General features: G+C 41.1%; 1 protein-coding gene across 1 annotated transcript in view; it reads left to right on the forward strand.

Moving 5' to 3' along the window:
- Positions 1-18,435, forward strand: part of LOC128695544 (sodium-coupled monocarboxylate transporter 1) — a 330,002-nt gene extending 311,567 nt beyond the window's left edge. Inside the window, exons 10-11 of the mRNA XM_070093458.1 lie at positions 14,854-14,954; positions 18,078-18,435. Coding sequence (XP_069949559.1) covers positions 14,854-14,954; positions 18,078-18,265 — 289 coding nt within the window. The 3' untranslated portion in view covers positions 18,266-18,435. The remainder of the gene's footprint in view (positions 1-14,853; positions 14,955-18,077) is intronic.
- Positions 18,436-25,814: the final 7,379 nt, after the last annotated feature.

A 25,814-nucleotide genomic window follows, 5' to 3' on the forward strand; every position in this document is an offset into this window, starting at 1 on the left:
TTGTGTAATTGATGGAAATCTAGGTGATTGGCGATCTGCTTCTTAGAACCTTCTCAAAAGATTTTTATGACATGGGATGTTAATGCTATCGTTCTGTAGTTCTTTCCAATTGCTTTACTGCCACCTTTGTGGAGTGGGGCTATGTCTGTTGTTTTAAGTGTGCGTGGGATGACCCCTGCGTCCAAGCTCCCTCTCCATAAAATGCTGAAGACACGCAACAGGGGCTTCTTGCAATTCTTGATGAACTCGGAGTTCGACAAGTCTGGGCCTCCAACCACATATAGTTGAGTACATATGGTTGAGTGCACACACACACACACACACACACACACACACACACACACACACACACACACACACACACACACACACACACACACACACACACACACACACACTAACCTGTATCACTAACGTGTATAGTATGCAAGGTTATGGAGAAGATCATCAGGAGGAGAGTGGTGGGGCACCTGGAAAGAAACAAGTGTATAATTGACAACCAGCACGGTTTCAGGGAAGGAAAATCCTGTGTCACAAACCTACTAGAGTTTTAAGACAAGGTGACAGAAGTAAGACAAGAGAGAGAGGGGTGGATCGACTGCATATTTTTGGACTGCAAGAAGGCCTTCGACACAGTTCCTCACAAGAGGTTACTGCAAAAGCTAGAGGATCAGGCACACATAACAGGAAAGGCACTGCAATGGATCAGAGAATACCTGACAGGGAGGCAACAACGAGTCATGGTACGCGACGAGGTGTCAGAGTGGGCTCCTGTGACAAGCGGGGTTCCACAGGGGTCAGTCCTAGGACCTGTGCTGTTCTTGGTATACGTGAACGACATAACGGAAGGGATAGACTCAGAAGTGTCCTTGTTTGCAGATGATGCGAAGTTACTGAGAAGAATCAAATCGGATGAGGATCAGGCAGGACTACAAAGAGACCTGGACAGGCTACAAGCCTGGTCCAGCAACTGGCTCCTTGAATTTAACCCTGCCAAATGCAAAGTCATGAAGATTGGGGAAGGGCAAAGAAGACCGCTGACACAATATAGTTTAGATGGCCAAAGACTGCAAACCTTACTCAAGGTAAAAGATCTGGGGGTGAGCATAACACCGAGCATATCTCCTGAGGCGCACATCAATCAGATAACTGCTGCAGCATACGGGCGCCTGGCAAAGCTACGGATAGCGTTCCGATACCTCAGTAAGGATTCGTTTAAGACTCTGTATACCATTTACGTCAGGCCCATACTGGAGTATGCAGCACCAGTTTGGAATCCACACCTAGTCAAGCACGTCAAGAAATTAGAGAAAGTGCAAAGGTTTGCAACAAGACTAGTCCCAGAGCTACGGGGATTGTCCTACGAAGAAAGGTTGAGGGAAATCGGCCTGACGACACTGGAGGACAGGAGGGTCAGGGGAGACATGATAACGACATATAAAATACTGCACGTGGACAAAGACGGGATGTTCCAGAGAAGGGACACAGACACAAGAGGTCACAATTGGAAGTTGAAGACTCAGATGAATCAAAGGGATGTTAGGAAGTATTTCTTCAGTCATAGAGTAGTCAGGCCGTGGAATAGCCTAGAAAGTGACGTAGTGGAGGCGGGAACCATACATAGTTTTAAGGCGAGTTATGATAGAGCTCATGGGCCAGGGAGAGAGAGGACCTAGTAGCAATTAGCGAAGAGGCGGGGCCAGGAGCTGTGACTCGACCCCTGCAACCACAAATAGGTGAGTACAAATAGGTGAGTACACACACACACATACTCACACACACACACACATACACACAGGTATGAGGAACTTCCTGCGGGAGGTGTAGTGGGACAGAGAAATGGTAGGAGAGACAGTAAATGAAATGATGGAATATGTAACAACAAAATGCAAGGAGGCAGAGGAAAGGTTTGTTCCTAAGGGCAACAGAAACAATGGGAAGACCAAAGCGAGTCCTTGGTTTCCCCGAAGGTGCAGGGAGGAAAAAACTAAGTACATTAGAGAATGGAAGATCAGTCGAAGAGCCAGAAGCGAATATGCAAAGATAAGGAGGGAGGTCCAGCAACAGTAGGAAAATGACATAGCATCGAAAGCCAAGACTGACCCAAAACTGCTGTTTAGCCGCATTAGGAGAAAGACTACAGTCAAAGACCAGGTGATCAGGCTGAGGAAAGAAGGTGGGGAACTCAAAAAAAAAAAAACAAAAAAAACGATCAAGAGGAATGCGAGGAGCTCAACATGAGCTTTAAGGAAGGACTCACAGTGGTGAGAGGAAGGACTCTTGTGAGGGAAAAGTTCAATACATAGGAGTAGCGATGGAGTATATAGTAACAGTTTCATTGCCAGCTACTTGTTAAGGTAGGGTAAGTCCAGCTCCCGCTCTTACCCCCCCCTCCTCCCCTTTTTCCCCCTCCCCGAAAGTGATAGTTTGCTTGCCGGCTACTTGTTAAGGTAAGGTAAGTCTAGCTTCAGCTATTCCCACCTTTTCTCCCCCACCCCTAAAGTGATAGTTTGATTGCCGGATTGATTCCCCTCCTTCTTCCCCCCCCCCGAAAGGTGACGTGTGGGGCTCCGGTCTAAACAGTAATGACTAGACTCACAGCTCCCAGCACTACTGTAAGTACATGCCTGCCTTGTATTCTAGTGGATTTATTGGTTGAAAGCTTCACTTTTGACCAATAATAAACTTAGTCCTTTCAGTCTTGCTCTAGGTTGACTGTTGTAATAATCACCACGTCTTTTGAATATTGTATACTACCATGAAGAGTGATTATTTAAGCAGTGGGTAACCTGTCTATCTTTCGAGCTTGGATGACAGAGAGGGTCACCTGCCAATCAACGAGTAGAATTGAAGGAGACGGACTAACGTTCTGAGATGTCCCAAATTTTTGATCCACTTACCTGTTTGTGTATGCAAGTAGCAGGATATAACCCCTCATCATTGCAGTGGAAAAAACCTGCTTTCCTGTCATCTGGACAGATTATTGACGGCTAGAAAAATCTGTGAAGAAAGAGCCGGTGGGTTGTCATCAACACCTGCGACCCCCCCCCCCATCATCGGCAACGGCTACGATTTCAACAACAGTGTCACCAACACCAGACACCCACGTTTTATATACATTTATATTAGCGTTGAATTCAGTTATCATTTATATTTTTCATTTTTCATTTTCATAGGATCAATATTTCATATTTAAGTGTTTTGTATTTTATATTTTCTAAATAATAAAGTGTTAATGTTTGTCAGTTTTTATTCTTTTTCTATACATTAATTTTCCTGAGGAGGAGCCAGCCTTAGTAATACTGACTGAAGTTGTTACAGGGCTGAGTAAGCCTTCACACTCTGGGAAGACAGGACAGAGAGGGACACCAACAGGGAATAGACCAACAAGTGCTGGAAGATATGCACACAACTGAGGAGGAGGTGAAGAAGCTGCTAAGTGACCTTGATACCTCAAAAGCAAAGGGACCGGACATCACCCCGTGGGTCCTCAGGGAGGGAGCAGATATGCCGTGAGTGCCATTAATCACAATCTTCAACACATCCTTTGAAACTGGGCAACTCCCTGAGGTATGGAAGACAGCAAATGTAGTTCCCATTTATAGAAAAAAGGAAACAGAAAAGAGGCAATAAATTACAGACCAGTGTCACTGACTTGTATAGTATGCAAAGTCATGGAGAAGATCAGGAGGAGAGTGGTGGAGCACCTGGAACGGAACAAGATTATAAACGACAACCAACACGGATACATGGAAGGCAAATCCTGTGTCACACACCTTCTCGAGTTCTATGACAGAGTTACAGAAGTAAGACACGAGAGAGAGAGGGGTAGGTTGATTGCATTTTCTTGGACTGCAAGGAGGCCCTCGGCACAGTTCCTCACAAGCGACTAGTGCAGAAACTAGAGGATCAGGTGTGCTTAACAGGAAGGGCACTGCAATGGATCAGAGAATACCTGTCAGGGAGGCAACAACGAGTCATGGTACGAGATGAGGTATCACAGTGGGCACCTGTGACAAGCGGGGTCCCACAGGGGTCGGTCCTAGGACCAGTGCTATTTCTAGTATATGTGAATGACATGATGGAAGGGATAGTCCCTGTTTGCAGATGATGTGAAGTTATGAGGAGAATCAAACCAGATGAGGATCTGTCAGGAGTTCAAAGAGACCTGGACAGAATGCACACGTGGTCCAGCAACTGGCTTCTTGAATTCTACCCTACCAAATGCAAAGTTATGAAGATCGGACAAGGGAAAAGAAAACCACAGGCAGAGTATAGACTGGGTGGCCAAGAACTGCAAACCTCGCTCAAGGAGAAAGATCTAAGGGTGACCATAACACCGAGCACACATCAACTGGAGGCACACATCAACCAGATAGTTGCTGCAGCACACGGGCGCCTGACAAATCTGAGAACAGCGTTCCGGTACCTTAGTAAGGAATCGTTCAAGACACTGTACACTGTGTACATCAGGCACATACTGGAGTATTCTGCACCAGTTTGGAACCCACACTTGGTCAAGCACGTCAAGAATTAGAGAAAGTGGAAAGGTTTGCAACAAGGCTAGTTCTGGAGCTCAGGGGTATGTCCTACAAAGGTTGACGGAAATCGGATTGACAACATTGGTTGACAGGAAGGCCAGGGGAGACATGATAACGACATTCAAAATTCTGCGTGGAATAGATAAGGCAGACAGAGACAGGCTGTTCCAGAGAGGGGACACAGAAACAAGAGGTCACAATTGGAAGATTAAGACTCAGACGAGTCAGAGGGATGTTAGGAAGTATTTCTTCAGTCATAGAGTCGCTTGGAAGTGGAATAGCCTAGCAAGTGATGTAGTGGAGGGAGGAACCATACATAGTTTTAAGACGAGGTATGACAAAGCTCTGGAAGCAGAGAGAGAGAAGACCTAGTAGCGATCAGTGAAGAGGCGGGGGCCAGGAACTGAGCCTCGACCCCTTCAACCACAATTAGGTGAGTACACACACACACACACACACACACATACATACATACATACATACACTCACACACACATACACGCAGTCACACAAACACACAGTTCGACACAGTTCCACACAAGAGATTAGTACAGAAGCTAGAGGAACAGGCATGTAAAACAGGAAGGACACTGCAATGGATCAGAGAATACCTAACAGGGAGGCAACAGCGAGTCATGGTCCGTGATGAGGTATCACAGTGGGCACCGGTGACGAGCGGGGTCCCACAAGGGTCAGTCCTGGGACCAGTGCTATTCTTGATATATGTGAACTACATGGCCGAAGGGATAGACTCAGAAGTGTCCCTGTTTGTAGTTGATGTGAAGTTAATGAGGAGAACTAAATCAGACGTGGACCAGACAGGTCTACAAAGAGACCTGGACAGGCTGGATGCATGGTCCACAAATTGGCTTATAGAATTTAACCCTGCCAAATGCAAAGTCCTGAAGATTGGAGGAGGACAAAGAAGACCACAGACAGAGTATAGGCTAGGAGGCCAAAGGCTGCAAACCTCACTCGAGGAGAAAGACCTAGGAGTGAGTATAATACCGAGTACATCGCCAGAAGCACACATTAACCAGATAAATGTTGCGGCATATGGGCACCTGGCAAACCTTTGTATAGCTACTGGAGTACGCGGCACCAGTTTGGAACCCACACCTGGTCAAACACGTCAAGAAATTAGAGAAAGTGCAAAGGTTTGAAACAAGGCTAGTTCAAGAGTTAAGGGGAATGTCCTATGAAGGAAGGTTAAGGGAAATCGCTCTGACGACACTGGAGGACAGTAGGGTCAGGGGAGACATCATGACGACATTCAAAATACTGCGCGGAATAGACAAGGTGGACAGAGACAGGATTATCAAGAGGTGAGACACAGGAACAAGGGATCACAATTGGAAGCTGAAGGCTCAAATGAGTCAAAGGGATGTTAGGAAGTATTTCTTCAGTCATAGAGTAGTTAGGAAGTGGAATAGTCTGGCAAGCGATGTAGTGGAGGCTGGAACTATACATAGTTTTAAGGTGATTTATGATATAGCTCATGGAGCTGCATGGAGAGGGAGGACCTAGTATTGGTCAGTACAGAGGCAGGGCCAGGAGCTGAGTCTCGACCCCTGCAACCACAATTAGGTGAGTACAATTAGGTGAATACAAACACATACACACACACACTCAATCACACACACACACACACACACACACACACGCACACACACACACACACACACACACACACACACACACACACACGCACACACACACACACACTCACATACACACACAAACACACAAATACAGACACACACTCCCCTGTCTCTCCCACTCTCTCTCCCCCTCTCTCTCTCCTCTCTGTGCCCCCTCTCTCTCTCCCCTCTCCTCTCTCTCTCTCTCTCTTTCTCTCTCTCTCTCTCTCTCTCTCTCTCTCTCTCTCTCTCTCTCTCTCTCTCTCTCTCTCTCTCTCTCTCTCTCTCTCTCTCTCTCTCTCTCTATAAAAATATGGTGGGGACTCGAAGGAACCAGGGATCAGATGAGAATGGTTCTGGTAGGTAGGAGTGGATGGAGAAGCAGTGGAAAAGGATGGAACAAGAGTGGGAGAGAAAATAAAGAGAGGTTTCTGCAAAAATGGAGACAGAGCTTTCTGTGAAATTGGTAAAGAGGTTGGAGAAGGAGAAGAAGAATTGGGAGGCACAAGTCGAAACTGCAGTAGCCAGGATAAGGGCCCTAGAAGATGAGGTAAACAGGCTTAAGCGAGTTACAGGGGTATTGATCAGAGAAGACACAGCATGTGAAGCAGAGATGCCGAACAGGAAGGAAGGAGATATGAATTATGGTAAGGTCATATCAGCCTGCCAAGCAGGGCCAAGGAGTGAAAGTCGAGAGCAGCTGGGTGCAGATGGAGAGGGTGATAGGTCAAATGCGGAGGCACAACCATGCTACCAAGAGCAACAGGAAAAAACAAGGGAGAAAATGGCCATGTACATACAGGAACCAGAGTCACAGAGGGAAAGGTAATGGGAGGAGGAAAGGGCAAAGTCACTGTTTATTCATGGGCTTCAGGAGAGTAAGGAAAGGACACAGTGAAAAACGACAGGCAGGAAGAAAGGAGATTGAGAACATCATCACAGAAATTGGTGAAGAAGACATGGACGAGATTGTAAATTTTCAGAAAATAGGGGGTACTTGAAGGGGAGAAAATGACTGATCAAGCTGATTTTCAGGACAGAAACAGTGCGGAACAGGATCCTCCAAGAGAAACCACGATTGAAGTACTTGGCAGATTACAAGAGGGTGTTCCTAGACAGAGACGGAACACAAACAGAACGACAGCAACTGAGGGAGAAGAAAAAAAGGAAAGGAGCTAGGAAGGGAGACAAGGACGGAGCCAGCAGAGGTCAATCAGAGTAGGGCAGAGCAACAAGAGCAAGCACACACAGAACCATCCCAAGAACCCCACAACCTATCACACCTTCCCAACACAGACTACAATCCATACTCACAGCTCCCACCCAACACTCAGCTATAAAAATCCCACAGTACACTTCCAGGTCCCCTGCCCTCACTGGCCCCCCTAACCACAGTGTTGGAGAGGAAACTGAAGGTAGTGGTACACAAACGCTGATGGAATCACAAATAAGTGGAGCAGTGGAACAAAAGATTCAAAGAGGCATCACCCGACATCATAGCTCTAACAGAAACCAAGCTTACAGGTATGATAACAGATGCCATCTTTCCAACGGGATGCCAGATCCTGAGGAAAGACAGAGGGAACAGGGGAGGTGGAGGAGTGGCACTGTTGATCAAAAACCGATGGAATTTTGATGAGCTGGACAGAGGAAACAGTGGAGAAGGAAGTGATTACATAGCAGGAATGCTTCAGTCTGAAGGTCCCAAAGTGACAATTGCTGTGATGTATAACCCACCACAGAACAGCAGGAGGCCAAGGCAAGAGCAATAGAGTGATGGTTGACACACTGGCTGCAGTGGCCTGAAGGGCTCATGCGTGCAGGGAAAAGCTACTGATCATGGGTGACTTTAACCACAAGGAAATTGATTGGGAGAACTTGGAGCCACATGGGGGCCAAGATACATGGAGTGTTAAGATGATGGATGTGGTACTGGAAAACTTCATGTACCAACACGTAAGGGACACTACAAGAGAGAGAAGAGAGGATGAACCAGCAAGACTGGACCTAGTATTCACCTTGAGTAGTGCAGATATTGAGGACATCACATGTGAAAGACCCATGGGGCCAGAGATCATGTGGTTTTAAGCTTCGAATACACAGTAGAGCTACAAGTGGAGGGGGAAGCAGGAAGGCCAGGGCGAATGAAGCCAAACTACAAGAAAGCGGACTACACAGGAATGAGGAACTTCCTGAAACGGGGTTCAGTGGGACAGAGAACTGGCAGGGAAGCCAGTAAATGAGATGATGGAATATGTAACAAAAATATGCAAGGAAACTGAGGAGAGATTTGTACCCAAGGGTAACAGGAATAATGAAAAAGCCAGGATGAGCCCATGGTTCTCCCAGAGGTGCAGAGAGGCAAAAACCAAGTGTGATAAGGAATGGAAGAAGTATAGAAGGGAAAGGACCCAGGAGAATAAGGAGAGCAGTTGTATAGCCCGAAATGAATATGCTCAGATAAGAAGGGAGGCCCGACGACAATAAGAAAACGACATAGCAGTGAAAGCCAAATCTGACCCGAGGCTGTTATACAGCCACATCAGGAGGAAAACAACACTCAAGAACCAGGTAATCAGGCTAAGGAAGGAAAGAGGAGAGACAACAAGAAGCGTTCTCAGAGGAGACAGAAGGGGCTCCAGAAAGACTTAGAGGTGGGGTACACCACCAAGTGTTGGACACAGTACACACAACCGAGGAAGACGTGAAGAGGCTTCTGAGTGAGCTAGATACCTCAATACAATGGGGCTGGATAACATCTCTCCATGGGTCCTGAGAGAGGGAGAAGAGGCGCTATGTGTACCCCTAACAACAATATTCAACACATCTATCGAAGCAGGGAGATTACCTGAGGTATGGAAGATAGCAAATGTAGTCCCAATTTTTAAAAAAGGAGACAGACATGAAGCACTAAACTACAGACCAGTGTCACTGACATGTATAGTATGCAAAGTCATGGAGAAGATTATCATGAGAAGAGTGGTGGGACATCTAGCAAGGAATGATCTCATCAACAGCAGCCAACATGATTTCAGGGATGGGAAATCCTGTGTCACAAACCTACTGGAGTTCTATGACAGGGTGACAGCCGTAAGACAAGAGAGAGAGAGGGGAGGGTAGATTGCATTTTTCTAGACTGTAAGAAGGCGTTTGACACAATACCACACGGTGAGGTGTCAGAGTGGGCACCTGTGACTAGTGGGGTCCCACAGGAATCAGTCTGTTTCTGGTATTCGTGAACGACGTGACAGAAGGAATCGACTCCGAATTATCCCTGTTTGCAGATGATGTGAAGCTGATGAGAAGAATTTATTCGGACGTGGACCAGGCAGAACTACAAAGGGATCTGGACAGACTGCAGACCTGGTCCGGCAATTAGCTCCTGGAGTTCAACCACACCAAGTGCAAAGTCATGAAGATTGGGGAAGGGCAAAGAAGACCACAGACAGAGTGCAGTCTAAGGGGCCAAAGACTATAAACTTCACTCAAGGAAAAAGATCTAGGGGTGAGTATAGCACCAGGCTCATCTCCTGAGGCGCACATCAACCAAATAACTGCAGCAGCATATGGGCGCCTAGCAAACCTAAGAGCAGCATTCTGACATCTTAATAAAGAATCGTTCAGGACCCGGTACACTGCATACGTTAGGCCCACATTTGTGTATGCAGCACCAGTTTGGAACCTACACCTAGCCAAGCACGTTAAGAAATTAAAGAAAGTGCAAATGTTTGCAACAAGACTAGTACCAGAGCTAAGGGGTATGTCCTACGAGGAGAGGTTAAGGGAAATCGACCTGACGACACTGGAGGACAGGAGAGATAGGGTAGACATGATAACGACATATAAAATACTGAGAGGAATTTACAAGGTGGACAAAGACAGGATGTTCCAGAGATGGGACTCCAAAACAAGGGGACAGAGTTGGAAGCTGAAGACACAGATGAATCACAGGGATGTTAGGAAGTATTTCTTCAGTCACAGAGTAGTCAGGAAGTGGAACAGTTTGGGAAGCGATGTAGTGGAGGCAGGAACCATACATAGCTTTAAGCAGAGGTATGATAAAGCTCATGGTTCAGGGAGAGTGAACCAGTAGCGACCAGTGAAGAGGTGGGACCAGGAGCTATGACTCGACCCCTGCAACCACATATAGGTGAGTACATATAGGTGAGGTGAGTACACACACACACACACACACACACACATACACAAACACACACACACACATACATACACACACATACACACACACACACACACACACACAGACACACACACACAGACACACACACACACACACACGCACACTCACACAAACACACAAACACACACATGCACACATACACAGACACAAACACACATACACACACAAACATGCACACACACACATATTAAAGAATCAACGAGAACTCCCCAGACATCATAGCAGTCACAGAAACGAAACTCACTGAGACAGTAACAGACGCAGTCTTCCCACCGGGATATCAGAACCTGAGGAAAGATAGAAGGAACAGAGGGGGAGGAGGGGTTGCACTGCTCATAAAAAGCCGATGGAGTTTTGTGGAAATGGAAGGCATGAACGAGATTGGAGAAAGGGACTATATAGTATGTACAGTTCAATCTGGGGAACATAAGGTAGTCATTGCAGGAGGCCAAGAGAGGAATATGATGAGAACAACAGAGCGATGGTGGACACACTGGCTGAGGTGGCACGAAGAGCTCAATCGTGCAAACCAAAGTTATAGTTATGGGTTATGGGTGATTTCAACCACAGGAAGATCGATTGGAAAAACCTGGAGACTCATGGGGGCCCCGAAACATGGAGAGCCAAGATGATGGATGTGGTACTGGAAAACCTCATGCATCAACACATCAGTGACAGTACCAGAGAAAGAGGGGAGGATGAACCAGCAAGACTGGACCTTGTGTTCACCCTGACTAGCTCAGACATTGATGACATCACATATCAGAGGTCCCTCGGAGCTAGTAACCACGTAGTCCCGAGTTTTGATTACATAGTAGAGTTACAGGTGGAGAAGGTAACAGGAGTCGAATGAGAAAAGCCAAACTATAAAACGGAGGATAACACAGTTATGAGGAACTTCCTGCGAGAGGAGCAGTGGGACAGAGAAATGGTAGGTAAGACAGTAAATGAAATGATGGAGTATGAAACAACAAAATGCAAGGAGGCAGAGGAAAGGTTTGCTCCCAAGGGCAACAGAAACAATGGGAAGACCAAAGCGAGTCCTTGGTTTACCCAAAGGCGCAGAGAGGCAAAAACTAAGTGCATTAGACAATGGAAGAGGTATAGAAGGGAAAGGACCCAGCAAAACAAGGAGGTCAGTCGTAGAGCCAGAAACTGATACACACAGATAAGGAGGGAGGCCCAGCAACAGTATGAAAATGACAAAGCATCGAAAGCCAAGTCTGACCCGAAACTGCTGTTTAGCCACATTAGTAGCCACATTAGGAGAAAGATGACAGTCAAACACCAGGTGATTAGGCTGAGGAAAGAAGGTGGAGAACTCACAAGAAACGATGAAGAGGTATGCAAGGAGCTCAACCGGAGATTTAAGGAAGTATTGAAAATGGAGACAGGAAGGACTCTGGAAACACAGGACAGAGAGAGACACCAACAGGGGAATAGACCAACAGGTGCTGGACGATATACACACAATTGAGGAGTAGCTGAAGAAGCTGCTAAGTGACCTTGATACCTCAAAGGCGATGGGACCGGACATCTCCCCGTGGGTCTTCAGGGAGGGAGCAGATATATTGTGTGTGCCATTAACCACAATCTTCAACACATCCCTTGAAACTGGGCAACTACCTGAGGTATGGAAGACCACAAATGTAGTTGCCATTTTTGAAAAAGGAGACAGAAAAGAGGCACTAAATTACAGACCAGTGTCACAGACCTGCATAGTATGGAAAGTCATAGAGTAGAGGGTTGAACACCTGGAACGGAACAAGATTATAAACTATAACCAGCACGGATTCATGGAAGGCAAATCCTGTGTCACAAACCTTCTGGAGTTCTATGACAAAGTTACAGAAGTGCGACACGAGAGACAGGGGTGGGTTGATTGCATTTTCTTGGGCTGCGAAAAGTCCTTTGACACAGTTCCTCACAAGAGACTAGTGCAGAAACTAGAGTACCAGGTGCATAGAACAGGAAGGGCGCTGCAATGGATCAGAGAATACCTGACAGGGAGGCAACAACGAGTCATGGTACGGGCCAGAAGTGTCTCAATCAATGTGAAGCGAGAACAGGACAGCACCACTTAGCTGAAGCAACTCAGGGAAGGATTGTGATTGGTCAGAAATAAAGAACGGGAATCTAGATGCGTGGCACGAGTAGGATGACACGCGCAGAAAAAAAACATGCTCTGACCCACAAATTCTGCGGTCTGCCCCTTAATGGGTTAAATATAAATGGTTTGTGTGATGGCATGAAACGTGAGTGCTTTCGAGTGTTTTTGAACAGATATAAGGAAGACGTGGCTTTTGTGCAGGAACAGAATTTTAAGCTTGGTCGGGAATTAGTGGTGTCTGGTTACCAAGCTTTTGTGTTGCCGTCTGAGCGGTTGAAAGGGGGAGTGGGTGTGTTGATCAGGGAGGCGAGCCCATTTGTTTTGCACAGGAATGAGGGGGGAGGGGGGAAGGGGGAGAGTATTGTGTGTGGAAGGATGGTGGATGGGTGAGAGAGTGGCGTTTGTGTGTGTATATGCCCCAACTGAAAGTGATGCGAAAGTGAAGACGGATTTCGTGCATGAGGAACTCGCGTACTTCCTACGCACATTAACGTCTGTGGCGATTGTAGGGGGGATTGAAATTGTGTAGTTAAGAGAGCAGACGTGAAACCCACGGGAGCGGGGTATTTTCTTCAGTCTAATGGGGCCTTTGGGGCCTTTTTAGGGATCTCTAGTTAAGAGATGCGTTTGGGGGAGGTATGTGGGAGGTGGCACATACTTTTGTCCCTGTGTGGTGTACTAGTTCAACGAGCAGTATTTTATATTATTGTGACCACGAACGAGTGGTATTGATCAATAACAACACTACTCTTAAGGATCTCATGGTCCAGTGGATTAGGACCATTGACAAAGTCCATGGTCCAAGTCGGACCGAAACGTCGTCGTAAGCTTCTCTCTTTTATGTGCGGGTTATTTGTGTATCGTTCCAGTCACGGTATTGTGCCTTTTTAGTTATTTAGGGCGTTATGCATTTTCGCCCACCATGAGGCAGGCCAAAGCAGCATGGGTTCGAGTCCTTGGCTAGTGCAGTGTTGTTATTGGTCAATACCACTCGTTCGTGGTCACAATAATATAAAATTCTGCTCGTTGAACTAGTACACCAAACAGGGACTGGAATGAAATTAGCCTAGAGTCATCCACACATTGTGTGTCCTTGGATAGGAAGTACGACATCCAGTTCTGCTGGATGCCCTACTGTTAAGGATCGTATGGTCCAGTGGATTAGGGCATCATGCGTTTTCGCCCACCATGAGGCAGGCCAAAGCAGCATGAGTTCGAGTCATTGGTTAGTGCAGTGTTGTTATATATATATATATATATATATATATATATATATATATATATATATATATATATATATGTATGTATATATATATATATATATATATATATATATATATATATATACAATAGGATCACAGTAAACAGGTGATTTTAAATTATGCAAAACAACCACTGTGAAAGAGTAGTGAAATTCCAAACACTTTCGTGACTACTCACATTGTCAAGGAACTATGAAAGTAATACATCAAAGGAAGGCAATTAAAGAGCTTAGACTACACCTCACAGTCAACCCCCACAACAAAGAAACAATTGACGCGCGACAATACCGGACTCATAAGAAAAGAGGAACACTGCAGTAGGTCCGCTGGTCCAACTAGACAGGTCCTCACGACATCCCACTAACAAAATATTGGTTGTTTTGCAAATATATATATATATATATATATATATATATATATATATATATATATATATATATATATATATATATATATATATATATATATACATATATATATATATATATATATATATATATATATATATATATATATATATATATATATATATATATATATTATATATATATATATATATATATATATATGTCGTGCCGAATAGGCAGAACTTGCGATCTTGGCTTAAATAGCAACGCTCATCTTGCCATATAGGACAAGTGAAAATTTGTGTATGCAATAATTTCGCCAAAATCATTCTGAACCTAACGAAAAAAATATATTTGATTGTGTTTGTTTAGTATTAAATTATTGTAAACGTATTTAAAATATATTTAGTTGGGTTAGGCTAAAATAAATTGTTCTTGTTATAATAAGGTTAGGTAAGTTTTCTAAGATTCTTCTGGTGCAAAATTATAAATTTTTACATTAACATTAATGAAAAAAATATATCTTTAAACGTATAAGAGAAAATTTCAGAAAGGACTTTATTTTAAATGAGTTCTTGCTAATTGACCAGTTTTACATATTCGGCACGACATATATATATATATATATATATATATATATATATATATATATATATATATATATATATATATATATATATATATATATATATATATATATATATATATATATATATATATATATATATATATATGTAATATTTTGTCCTTAGGTCATCAGACAAGACTATATATGAGATATCCTACTGCTATACTGGGGTTTTTAACATAGCAATAGCATTTGTGGTCAGCAGCGTCGTCTCTGTGTTGACTGGTGAGTAGAATAAATAATTTTTTACTTATTTCCATATCTTTGACTTTTCTACATTTTGTACTCTCTTGAAATCATTTAAAATATTTACCCTTAAAAAATTATCGACTATTTAAAAAATTTCCGACATTACCCTAACATCACAAGTCTTCGAAAAGGCAATTAATTACATGCCTATGCACTCTGCTCCAGGCACAGACTCGTGGAACTTCGTGTTCATGAAAAGCAACGAAAAGCCCCTGTAACGTGCCTGCAGCATTCTGTGTGGAGGGAGCATGGACACAGGAGTCATCTCACACTCACTAATACAACAGACATTGCCCCACTCCACAAAGGTGGCAGTAAAACAATTGCAAACAACTGCATACTCACAGAGATAACATACTATGCTATAAAAATCGTTGAGAGGGCTCTAAGAAGCAATATGGTCACCCTCCTACATACCCATCATTTACACAACCCAGAACAACACGGGTTTATAGCAGGTCGATCCTGCCTGTCTCAACTACTGGACCACTATGACAAGGTTCTGGATGCTTTACAGTATAAACAAAATGCAGCTGTAGTATACAAACACTTTGACAAGTGCGACAATGTTATAATATAGCACGCAAAATACGTGACAAAGGAATGACAGAGAAAGTTGGTAGATGGATCTATAACTTCCTAACAAAAATTACTCATAAAATAATAATAAACAGTGTAAAATCTGAGGCAGCTACAATAAAAAGCTGTTTTTCACAAGGCACAGTACTTGTTCCCATCTCATTCCTCATCCTCATGTCTGACACAGACAGAGATGTGTCTTCCTTTGTGGATGACACACGAATTGTCCTGACAGTGTCCTCCATCGAAGACACTGCAAGGCTCCAAGTGGACATCAACCAAATCTTTAAATTGGCCACAGAAAATATGAAGTTCAAAGAAGAGAAATTTCAACATTTCAGATATGGAAAACTTGAGGAAATTAAACTGTATCAGGGTATACAACAAATTCTAACCACGCAATAGAGTGAAAAACTGATGTGAAGGACCTGGGAGTGATAATGTCAGAGGATCTCACCTTCAAAGACTACAGAAATGTATCTAGCTCATCTGCTAGAAAAATGATAGAATGGATAATGAAAACCTTCAACACTAGGGACTCCAGGCCCATGGTGATTCTCTTCAAATCTCTTGTTCTCTCTGGGCTGGAATACTGCTGTACACTAATGGCCATCTTCAAGGCAGGCGACATTGCTGACCTGGAGAATGTACAGAGAACTTTCATGGCATACATAAGTGAGATAAATCACCAGAATTACTGAGAACAACTGAAGTCCACTGATCTGTATTCCCTGGAACGCAGGCAAGAAGGATACATGGTAATATACTGTGTGATAATACAGTCGACCATGAACTGCTGTACTCCAAATTAATGCACTATGGTATCAGAGGCCACTCCCTCAACTGCCTAAAATCATACCTTAGTAACAAAACTCAATATGTGTATGCAAATGATGCAAACTCTTCCACCCAACCAATCACAGTAGGAGTCCCACAAGGAAGCGTCCTTGGACCATTCCTTTTTTTCGTCTACATCAATGATCTACCGAATGCATCACAGCTACTCAAACCCATATTATTTGCAGATGACACTACATATGTCTTTTCCCACCCAAACACAGTCATACTAGCAAACACAGTCACTGCTGAATTACAGAAAATATCTGCTTGGAAGATGACTAACAAACTTACCCAGGACACTGATAAAACCTATTTCATTCATTTTGGAAACAAAGCTGCAAATGATCCAATTAACATAACGCTAAATGGATCATCAGTCACAAGACTCACAGAGCGAAAATTCCTAGGTATCCACCTTGATAGTAGCCTTAAGTTCCGGACACACATACAACAAATCGCCAAGAAAATCTCCAAGACTGTAGGCATACTATCAAAGACAAGGTACTACGTTCCACAATCAGCTCTCCTGGCACTGTACCATTCACTTATATACCTTTATCTTACATATGGAATTTGTACATGGGGATCAACAACATCCAATCACCTAAAACCCCTAATAACCCAGCAAGAGGCAGCAGTAAGAATGATAACAAATTCCCACTCCCGCCAGCATACTTCACCAATTTTCAAAAGTCTGAATCTGCTCACCATCCATACTTATTCATGTGCCTACTACATACACAGAACAATTCACGAAAATATAAACCCTCCACTCAAACTTCTCCTCACCAACCTGAGCAGACACATGACCACAACACAAGACACAGATCTCTTTTTGATATACCTCGTGTCCATATCACACTGTGTAAAAACTCTATGCACATAAAGGACCCCAAAATATGGAATTCATTACAAGAAGATATTAAAGTAACCCAGTCTGAAAATCAATTTAAGACTCTTCTCAAAAGCCACTTAATCACCCTAGACTAAATGCTAAATACTCAGTACACACTTACTCACCTATGTACTCCATCATCATAACTGAAACAATCACTTTGAACCTTTTATCCATTGTTGACACGAATAAACTTAAATCATTGTTTTCACAAAACGTATTTTCGAATATACATATATCTTTGCATTATACAAATTTTGATTCATTCATAATTAATATTCTACTGTACCACTATGAAATAATTACTGTCCTACTGTACAACTATGACATACTCCTTAGTGTTACGTAGACTGTAAGCCAATAATGTTAAGTTGGCCCATAATGCCAGGCATAATAGAGGCTATCTTTGCATTGAAACCCACTATTGTAAATATAAAATCTCAATGTACTGTTTGCAAAGACATAAAATAAATAAATAAATATATAAATAAATAAATATAACTGTGTCTTGGAGTGTAATTGAAATATTTAGTACTGTACTCAAATTGTTTTCTGCCTTTATACTGACTACGTATAATATTGCACTGATCACAGTTTATTACCCATTTGATCTTTGCAATTTATATTAAGCCAGCGCCATCACTTTTATCCTTATATTTACGTCTCATTTTCTTTGACTGCTTTATTTAAATATTTTGAAATAGAATGAAGGTGGTTTATATTCTTTGGAATTCTTTCCATAAGTGTCATTTTTGGTTGCTGTAATTATTCTTTGACAATTACAGGTGTAGCCCAGCCACAAGAAATAGAGGGCGTGGTTAATCCTACTTGTGCCAGGGCCTACCAGAAAGTATTGTCACTGTTCAACCATCACAACACCAGCAGCCAAGACACTGTTACTGTAGAGGAGACAATAGAAATGTTAACCTCGACCAACACCAAGAATATCAACTCTCCTTCCAAGTTGATCTAAGCTACATCGTCTTGCTGGATACTATAATTCTCTTTACCAGTGAAAGAGTATTGAAACACTTGCTACACATCAAGTATATTCTGTAATGTAACGACCACCAGTGAAAGAGTATTGAAACACCTAATAATAATAATAATAATAATAATAATAATAATAATAATAATAATAATAATAATAATAATAATAATAATAACAATAATAATAATAATAATAATAATAATAATAATAATAATAATAATAATAATAACAATAATAATAATAATAACAATAATAATAATAATAATAATAATAATAACAATAATAATAATAATAATAATAATAACAATAATAATAATAATAATAATAATAATAATAATAATAATAATAATAATAATAATAATAATAATAACAATAATAATAATAATAATAATAATAATAATAATAATAATAATAATAATAATAATAACTTTTATTTGAACATGATACATAGTTATGCCAGGGATTACATGTGCAAGGAGTTACATGGGTGTACATGCTAAAAGCCTCTTGTATGCAGAACATTCTGGGGAGGCTTAAAACTAACTTAAGATTAACTAAGCATTGATATATTCAGTGGTAAAAATAAAATTAGACAAATTACAATATGAAGTACAAACGAGTATTTTAAACAATGAAATTTACACATTTCAGTTAATAAGCATTATAGTCTAGCAAGTCTGTAGCATAACAATAAATAAGATAACAAAATGATCAGTATATTAAATGTAGTCATACAATTTATTAATCCGATCAAATCGAGTAAAATCAATGATTTGTAGTGCAGAAACAGGTCATATGGTCACTAGATGAGTAACTGTGTATTCATGAAAATGGAGAAGAATGGAGTATTTTATTAGGTAATGTAATTAAAAAACATACTTTGGTAGGGTCATAGGTTATACATTCACGAGATACAGTTATTCAGTATTTATCTAGTTGTGGGTGAGTAAGTAGTTTTTAAGAAGAGTCTTGAATTGATAAACAGTGTTTCTTTTGTATCCACAGGTAATGAATTCCAAATTTTTGGGTCTTTTGTGTGCATCGAATTTTTACATAGTGTGAGATGGTCATGTGTTCTGTTGAGGTCGGTAAGGAGACGTTTGAGGGGAGGGTTTATATCCGAGTTTAGCGTTCTATGCATGTAGTAGGCACAATAATAAGTATGGATGTCTTGTGCAGTGAGTAAGTTTTGAGTTTTGAATATTGGTGGAGTGTGCTGTCTGGAGTGGGAATTTGTTATCATTCTTATTGCAGCCTTTTGTTGGGTAATTAATGGTCTGAGATGGTTCATTGTTGTTGAGCCTCATGCACAGATTCCATAGGTGAGATAGGGGTAAATAAGTGAGTGATATAGGGCCAGGAGGGCTGACTGTGGAACATAGTATCGTATCTTCGATAGTATGGATATTTTCTTGGAAATTTGTTGTACACGTGTTTGAAATTTGAGTCTATTATCAAGGTGGATTCCTAAGAATTTTCTCCCTGTGAGCTTTGTGATAGGTGATCCGTTTATCATTATGTTAAGAGGGACATCTGTAGCTCTGTTCTCTAACTGAATGAAGTAGGTTTCGTCAATATTGAGAGTAAGTTTGTTAATCATCATCCAGGTAGATATTTTCTGTAATTCAGTATTTACAGTATTGGCTAGTATGACTGCGCTTGGGTGAGAAAAGACGTATGTAGTGTCTGAAATAGTGTAGGTTTGAGTAGTTGCGATGCATTTGGTAGGTCGCTTATGTAAATGAGAAAGAGAAAAGGGCCAAGGACACTTCCGTGTGGGATGCCAACTGGAATTGGTTGTGTAGAAGAGTTTGCTCCATTTGTGTACACATATTGGCTTCTGTTGCTGAGGTAAGACTTTAGGTAGTTGAGGGAGTGCCCTCTTATACCATAGTGAGACAATTTTATGTTTCAGCAAATCATGGTCAACTGTATCAAATGCTTTATGTAAATCAATGAAGATCCCCAGTGGGACTTATTTTTCTCTAGTGCAGTGTATATTTGTTCAAGCATGTGTACAATAGCATCATCCATATTTTTGTTAAGCCTGAACCCAAACTGACAGGGGTTGAGTATGTTGTGGCAGATGAGGTAGGAACAGATTCGCTTATGAATTATTTTTTCAAAGATTTTAGAGTGAAGGATATTGGCCTATAGTTATTCAAGTCTGCTTGATCTCCTCTTTTATGTATTGGGTGACCCTCTCTATTTTGAAAACTGTAGGGAAGGTAGAGGATTCGATGGATTTGTTAAAGAGTGTTGCAATGATTGGTGACAGTACTTGTGAAGCTTTTTTGTATATGAAGGGTGGTAAGGTATTTAAATCTCCTGCCTTGTTCTTTAGTGTGTTGATAATAAGAGAAACTTCTGTTGGGTTAGTAGGAGCCAGGAACAGTGTGTTCGGGTAGGTGCCAGTGAGGTAGTTATTAGGTGGGGTATTTGAGCTGGGATTTTATCCGCCAGGTTTTTTCCTATGGTGTCTCAATCGGCGGGAGTTGGGATTCATCTGGTTTTCTTAGTTTGATGCTTCTGTTTCCTGATATCTTTTTTGTTCCTAGAATTTCAGATAGGGTTTCCAGGTCTTTTTTATATCACCTTATAAGTTGGATAATCTATTCTATTAATAAATTTTCTTTGCTCTTCTTATCAGGCTAGTTAGGATTGACGAGTAACGTTTTGTTTGGTTTCTGGTTATTTGACCCATTCTGTACTGTTTTTCATATAGGTGCTTTGTATTTATGGACTTGAGGATGCTGGGTGTTAGCCAGGGACTGTTCAGTCTCCTAGCAGTGATATGTTTAGTTTTTTTTAGGGCAGTGCAATAGAAGTACTGGGTCTTTGTTAAAAAATTATTAATACATTCGTCGGTATCTGTATAGATTTCTAGCTCAGTTCAGTACACATCAAGTATATTCTCAGTCTGCTATACATCAAGTATATTCTCAGTTTGCTATACATCAAGTATATTCTCAGTTTGCTACACATCAAGTATATTCTCAGTTTGCTACACATCAAGTATATTCTCAGTTTGCTACACATCAAGTATATTCTCAGTTTGCTACACATCAAGTATATTCTCAGTTTGCTACACATCAAGTATATTCTGTATTGTTATAACTACCTAGAATGTTTCAGTTTAATTGATTATAAGTAACATGTTAAAATAAATACAAAAATATGTAAGTCTAACCCAAGTTTCTTTGAATAACCTATACAAGTGTGTGTCGTATTTGTGATTGTTAATCATACATCTCACTCTCCAGTTATTATTATTATCATTGTTATTATTATTATATTCATCAGGAAGTGATAAAAATCTTAAGAATCAAACAGTTCGTTGGTAATAATAAATCATATTTGATGGAAGGAAATGAGGTTATAATAAATTCCTTGGAGCAAGAGCCTCTCGGCAGCATCACAGCACTCAGCAGCCACACGCTAACACATGCTGATGCAAAATCTAGTTCTGTAATATTTTTACTGTGGACTCTCAGAAATAATATTTGAAGATCAACGTTCTTATTGCTGCTCTTTAAAATGTTCTTTATAAATGTTAATGTTTAATTCTGGCTATAGAATGATTTTCCATTAGGTCTGCATATATTAATGTTAATATTTTGAAATGTTAGACTTTCTGTGAAAATATGTAAAAATAATAAGAATCTGATTTAAATAAACAAATGTTTAAGTTTTGTTCAGGGTATAAAATGTTTACGATTTGGTGCAGATCGCTTTTATTCTAGATTTAAGTCTGGAAAAGAAAATGTTTAGATTTAGGAGTTTATTAGCAATTGTTAAGGATTAAGTCTAGATTTATATTTAAACATTATAGCCTCCATACATTACATGTACTTGATAGTAGTTATGTCAGCAGCAACACTGAGGAAGACACTTGCTCTTAGTTATGTCAGCAGCAACACTGAGGAAGACACATGCTCTAAGTTATGTCAGCAGCAACACTGAGGAAGACACTTGCTCTTAGTTATGTCAGCAGCAACACTGAGGAAGACACATGCTCTAAGTTATGTCAGCAGCAACACTGAGGAAGACACTTGCTCTTAGTTATGTCAGCAGCAACACTGAGGAAGACACTTGCTCTTAGTTATGTCAGCAGCAACACTGAGGAAGACACTTGCTCTAAGTTATGTCAGCAGCAACACTGAGGAAGACACTTGCTCTTAGTTATGTCAGCAGCAACACTGAGGAAGACACTTGCTCCTAGTTATGTCAGCAGCAACACTGAGGAAGACACTTGCTCTAAGTTATGTCAGCAGCAACACTGAGGAAGACACTTGCTCTTAGTTATGTCAGCAGCAACACTGGAGAATACACGTGATCTTAGTTATGTCAGCAGAAGTACTGAGGAAGACAATTGAACTTAGTTAAGTCAGCAGCAGCACTGTGGAAGAAATTTCTTCTTAGTTTTATTAGCAGCAGCACTGAGGAAGACGCTTGTTCTTAGTTAAGTCAGCAGCATAACTGAGGAAGACACTTGATCTTAGTTATGTCAGCATCAACACTGGTGAAGACACTAGACCTTAGTTATGTTAGCAGCAGAACGGGGGAAGACACTTGATCTTAGTTATGTAAGCAGCAGCACTGAGGAAGACACTTGATCTTAGTTATGTCAGCAGCAACACTTGGGAAAAGACTTGTTTTTAGTTATGTCAGCAGCAACACTGATGAAGACACTAGACCTTAGTTATGTTAGCAGCAGAACGGGGGAAGACACTTGATCTTAGTTACATCAGAAGCACCACTGAGGAAGACACTTGCTCTTAGTTATGTCAGCAGCAACACTCGGTAAGACACTTATTCTTAGTTATGTCAGCACTAACACTGTAGAAGACACTTGATGTTAGATATGTCAGCAGCAACACTGGGAAAGACTCTTGATCTTAGTTATGTGAGCAGCAACACTGGTGAAAACACTTGATCTTAGCTTTTTCAGCAGCAACACTGAGGAAGACACTAGATCTTAGTTATGTGAGCAGCAGCACTATGGAAGAAACTTGATCTTAGTTATATTAGAAGCAGCACTGAGGAAGACACTTGATCTTAGTTATGTGAGCAGCAACACTGCTGAAGGCAATTATTCATTGTTATATCAGCACTAACACTGCAGAAGACACTAGATCTTAATTACGTTAGCATCAGCACTGAGGAAGACATTTGTTCCTAGTTATGCCAGAAGCAACACTGAGGAATAAACTTTATTTTAGTTATGTCAGCAGAAACACTGGGGAAGACACATGAATTTAGTTATGTGAGTAGATGCACTAAGAAAAACAATTGATCTTAGATATGTCAGCAGCAGCACTGAGAAAGACCCTTGATCTTAGTTATGTCAGCAGCAGCACTGAGGAAGACACTTGATCTAAGTTATGTCAGTAGCAGCACTGAGGAAGACAGTTGAACTTAGTTATATCAGCAGCAACACTGAGAACACACTTGATCTTAGTTATGTCAGTAACAGCACTTAGGAAGACACTTAAGAACATAAGAGAACATAAGAGAGGAGGAACACTGCAGGAGGCCTGTTGGCCCATACTAGGCAGGTCCTTTACAATTCATCCCACTAACAAAACATTTGCCCAACCCAATTTTCAATGCCACCCAAGAAATAAGCTCTGATGTGAAAGTCCCACTCAAATCCAACCCCTCCCACTCATGTACTTATCCAACCTAAATTTGAAACTACCCAAAGTCCCAGCCTCAGTAACCCAACTAGGTAGACTGTTCCACTCATCAACTACCCTATTTCCAAACCAATACTTTCCTATGTCCTTTCTAAATCTAAACTTATCTAATTTAAATCCATTACTGTGGGTTCTCTCTTGGAGAGACATCCTCAAGACCTTATTAATATCCCCTTTATTAATACCTATCTTCCACTTATACACTTCGATCAGGTCTCCCCTCATTCTTCGTCTAACAAGTGAATGTAACTTAAGAGTCTTCAATCTTTCTTCATAAGGAAGATTTCTAATGCTATGTATTAATTTAGTCATCCTACGCTGAAAGTTTTCTAACGAATTATGTCCATTCTGTAATATGGAGACCAGAACTGAGCTGCATAATCTAGGTGAGGCCTTACTAATGATGTATAAAGCTGCAGTATGACCTCTGGATTTCTGTTGCTTACACTTCTTGATATAAATCCCAGTAATCTATTTGCCTTATTACGTACGCTTAGGCATTGCTGTCTTGGTTTAAGGTTGCTGCTCACCATAACCCCCAAGTCCTTTTCGCAATCTGTATGGCTAAGTTCTACATCATTTAACTTATAAGTACTAGGGTTATGGGCGCTCCCAAGCTTCAGAACCTTGCATTTATCTACATTGAACTGCATCTGCCACTTTTCTGACCAAGAATAGAGTTTGTTTAAATCCTCCTGAAGTTCCATAACATCTACGTTTGAGTCAATTATCCTACCTATCTTTGTGTCATCGGCGAATTTGCTCATATCGCTAGTAATTCCCTCATCAAGATCATTGATATATATTATAAACAACAACGGGCCCAAGACTGATCCCTGTGGAACGCCACTTGTTACAGATCCCCACTCGGATTTAACCCCATTTATGGACACTCTCTGCTTCCTGTCAATGAGCCATGACTCGATCCACGAGAGCACTTTTCCCCCAATGCCATGAGCTGCCACTTTCTTTAACAGTCTATGGTGCGGAACTCTATCAAAAGCCTTACTAAAATCTAAGTAAATAATATCAAATTCTTTATCGTGGTCAACAGCCTCAAAAGCTTTACTGAAGAAAGTTAATAAATTAGTTAGACAAGTCCGGCCTCTTGTGAATCCATGCTGAATATCATTAATCAAGCTATGCTTATCGAGATGGCTTCTTATAATCTCAGCTATAATTGACTCTAGTAATTTGCCTACAATTGAGGTCAGGCTTATTGGGCGGTAATTTGATGGTAACGACTTGTCCCCCGTTTTAAAAATAGGAATTACATTAGCCATCTTCCACATATCAGACACTACACCTGTTTGAAGAGATAAATTAAAAATATTAGTTAATGGTTCACAGAGTTCCATTTTGCATTCCTTAAGAACCCTTGAAAAAACCTCATCAGGACCCGGCGACTTATTTTGCTTCAATCTGTCTATCTGCTTCACAACCATTTCACTAGTGACTGTGATGTTACATAATTTATCTTCTTCTAGCCCACAGTAAAAACTGAGAGAAAATAATTATTAAAAATCGAGCACATTTCATTCTCTTTGTCAGTAAGGTGCCCATAGTTATTTTTAAGGGGACCTATCTTATCTCTAACTTTTGTTCTATAGACCTGGAAAAAACTTTTTGGGTTAGTTTTAGAATCCCTAGCAACTTTAATTTCATAGTCCCTTTTAGCTTTTCTTATCCCCTTTTTAATGTCCCTCTTAATGTCAATATACTGATTCATAAGATGACCCTCACCTCTTTTGATACGCCTATAAATTCCTTTCTTATGCCCTAGTAGATATTTGAGCCTATTATTCATCCATTTTGGGTCATTTCTATTTGAT

Source organism: Cherax quadricarinatus, chromosome 42 (assembly GCF_038502225.1).
Source record: "Cherax quadricarinatus isolate ZL_2023a chromosome 42, ASM3850222v1, whole genome shotgun sequence".
Taxonomy (NCBI): Eukaryota; Metazoa; Arthropoda; class Malacostraca; order Decapoda; family Parastacidae; genus Cherax; species Cherax quadricarinatus.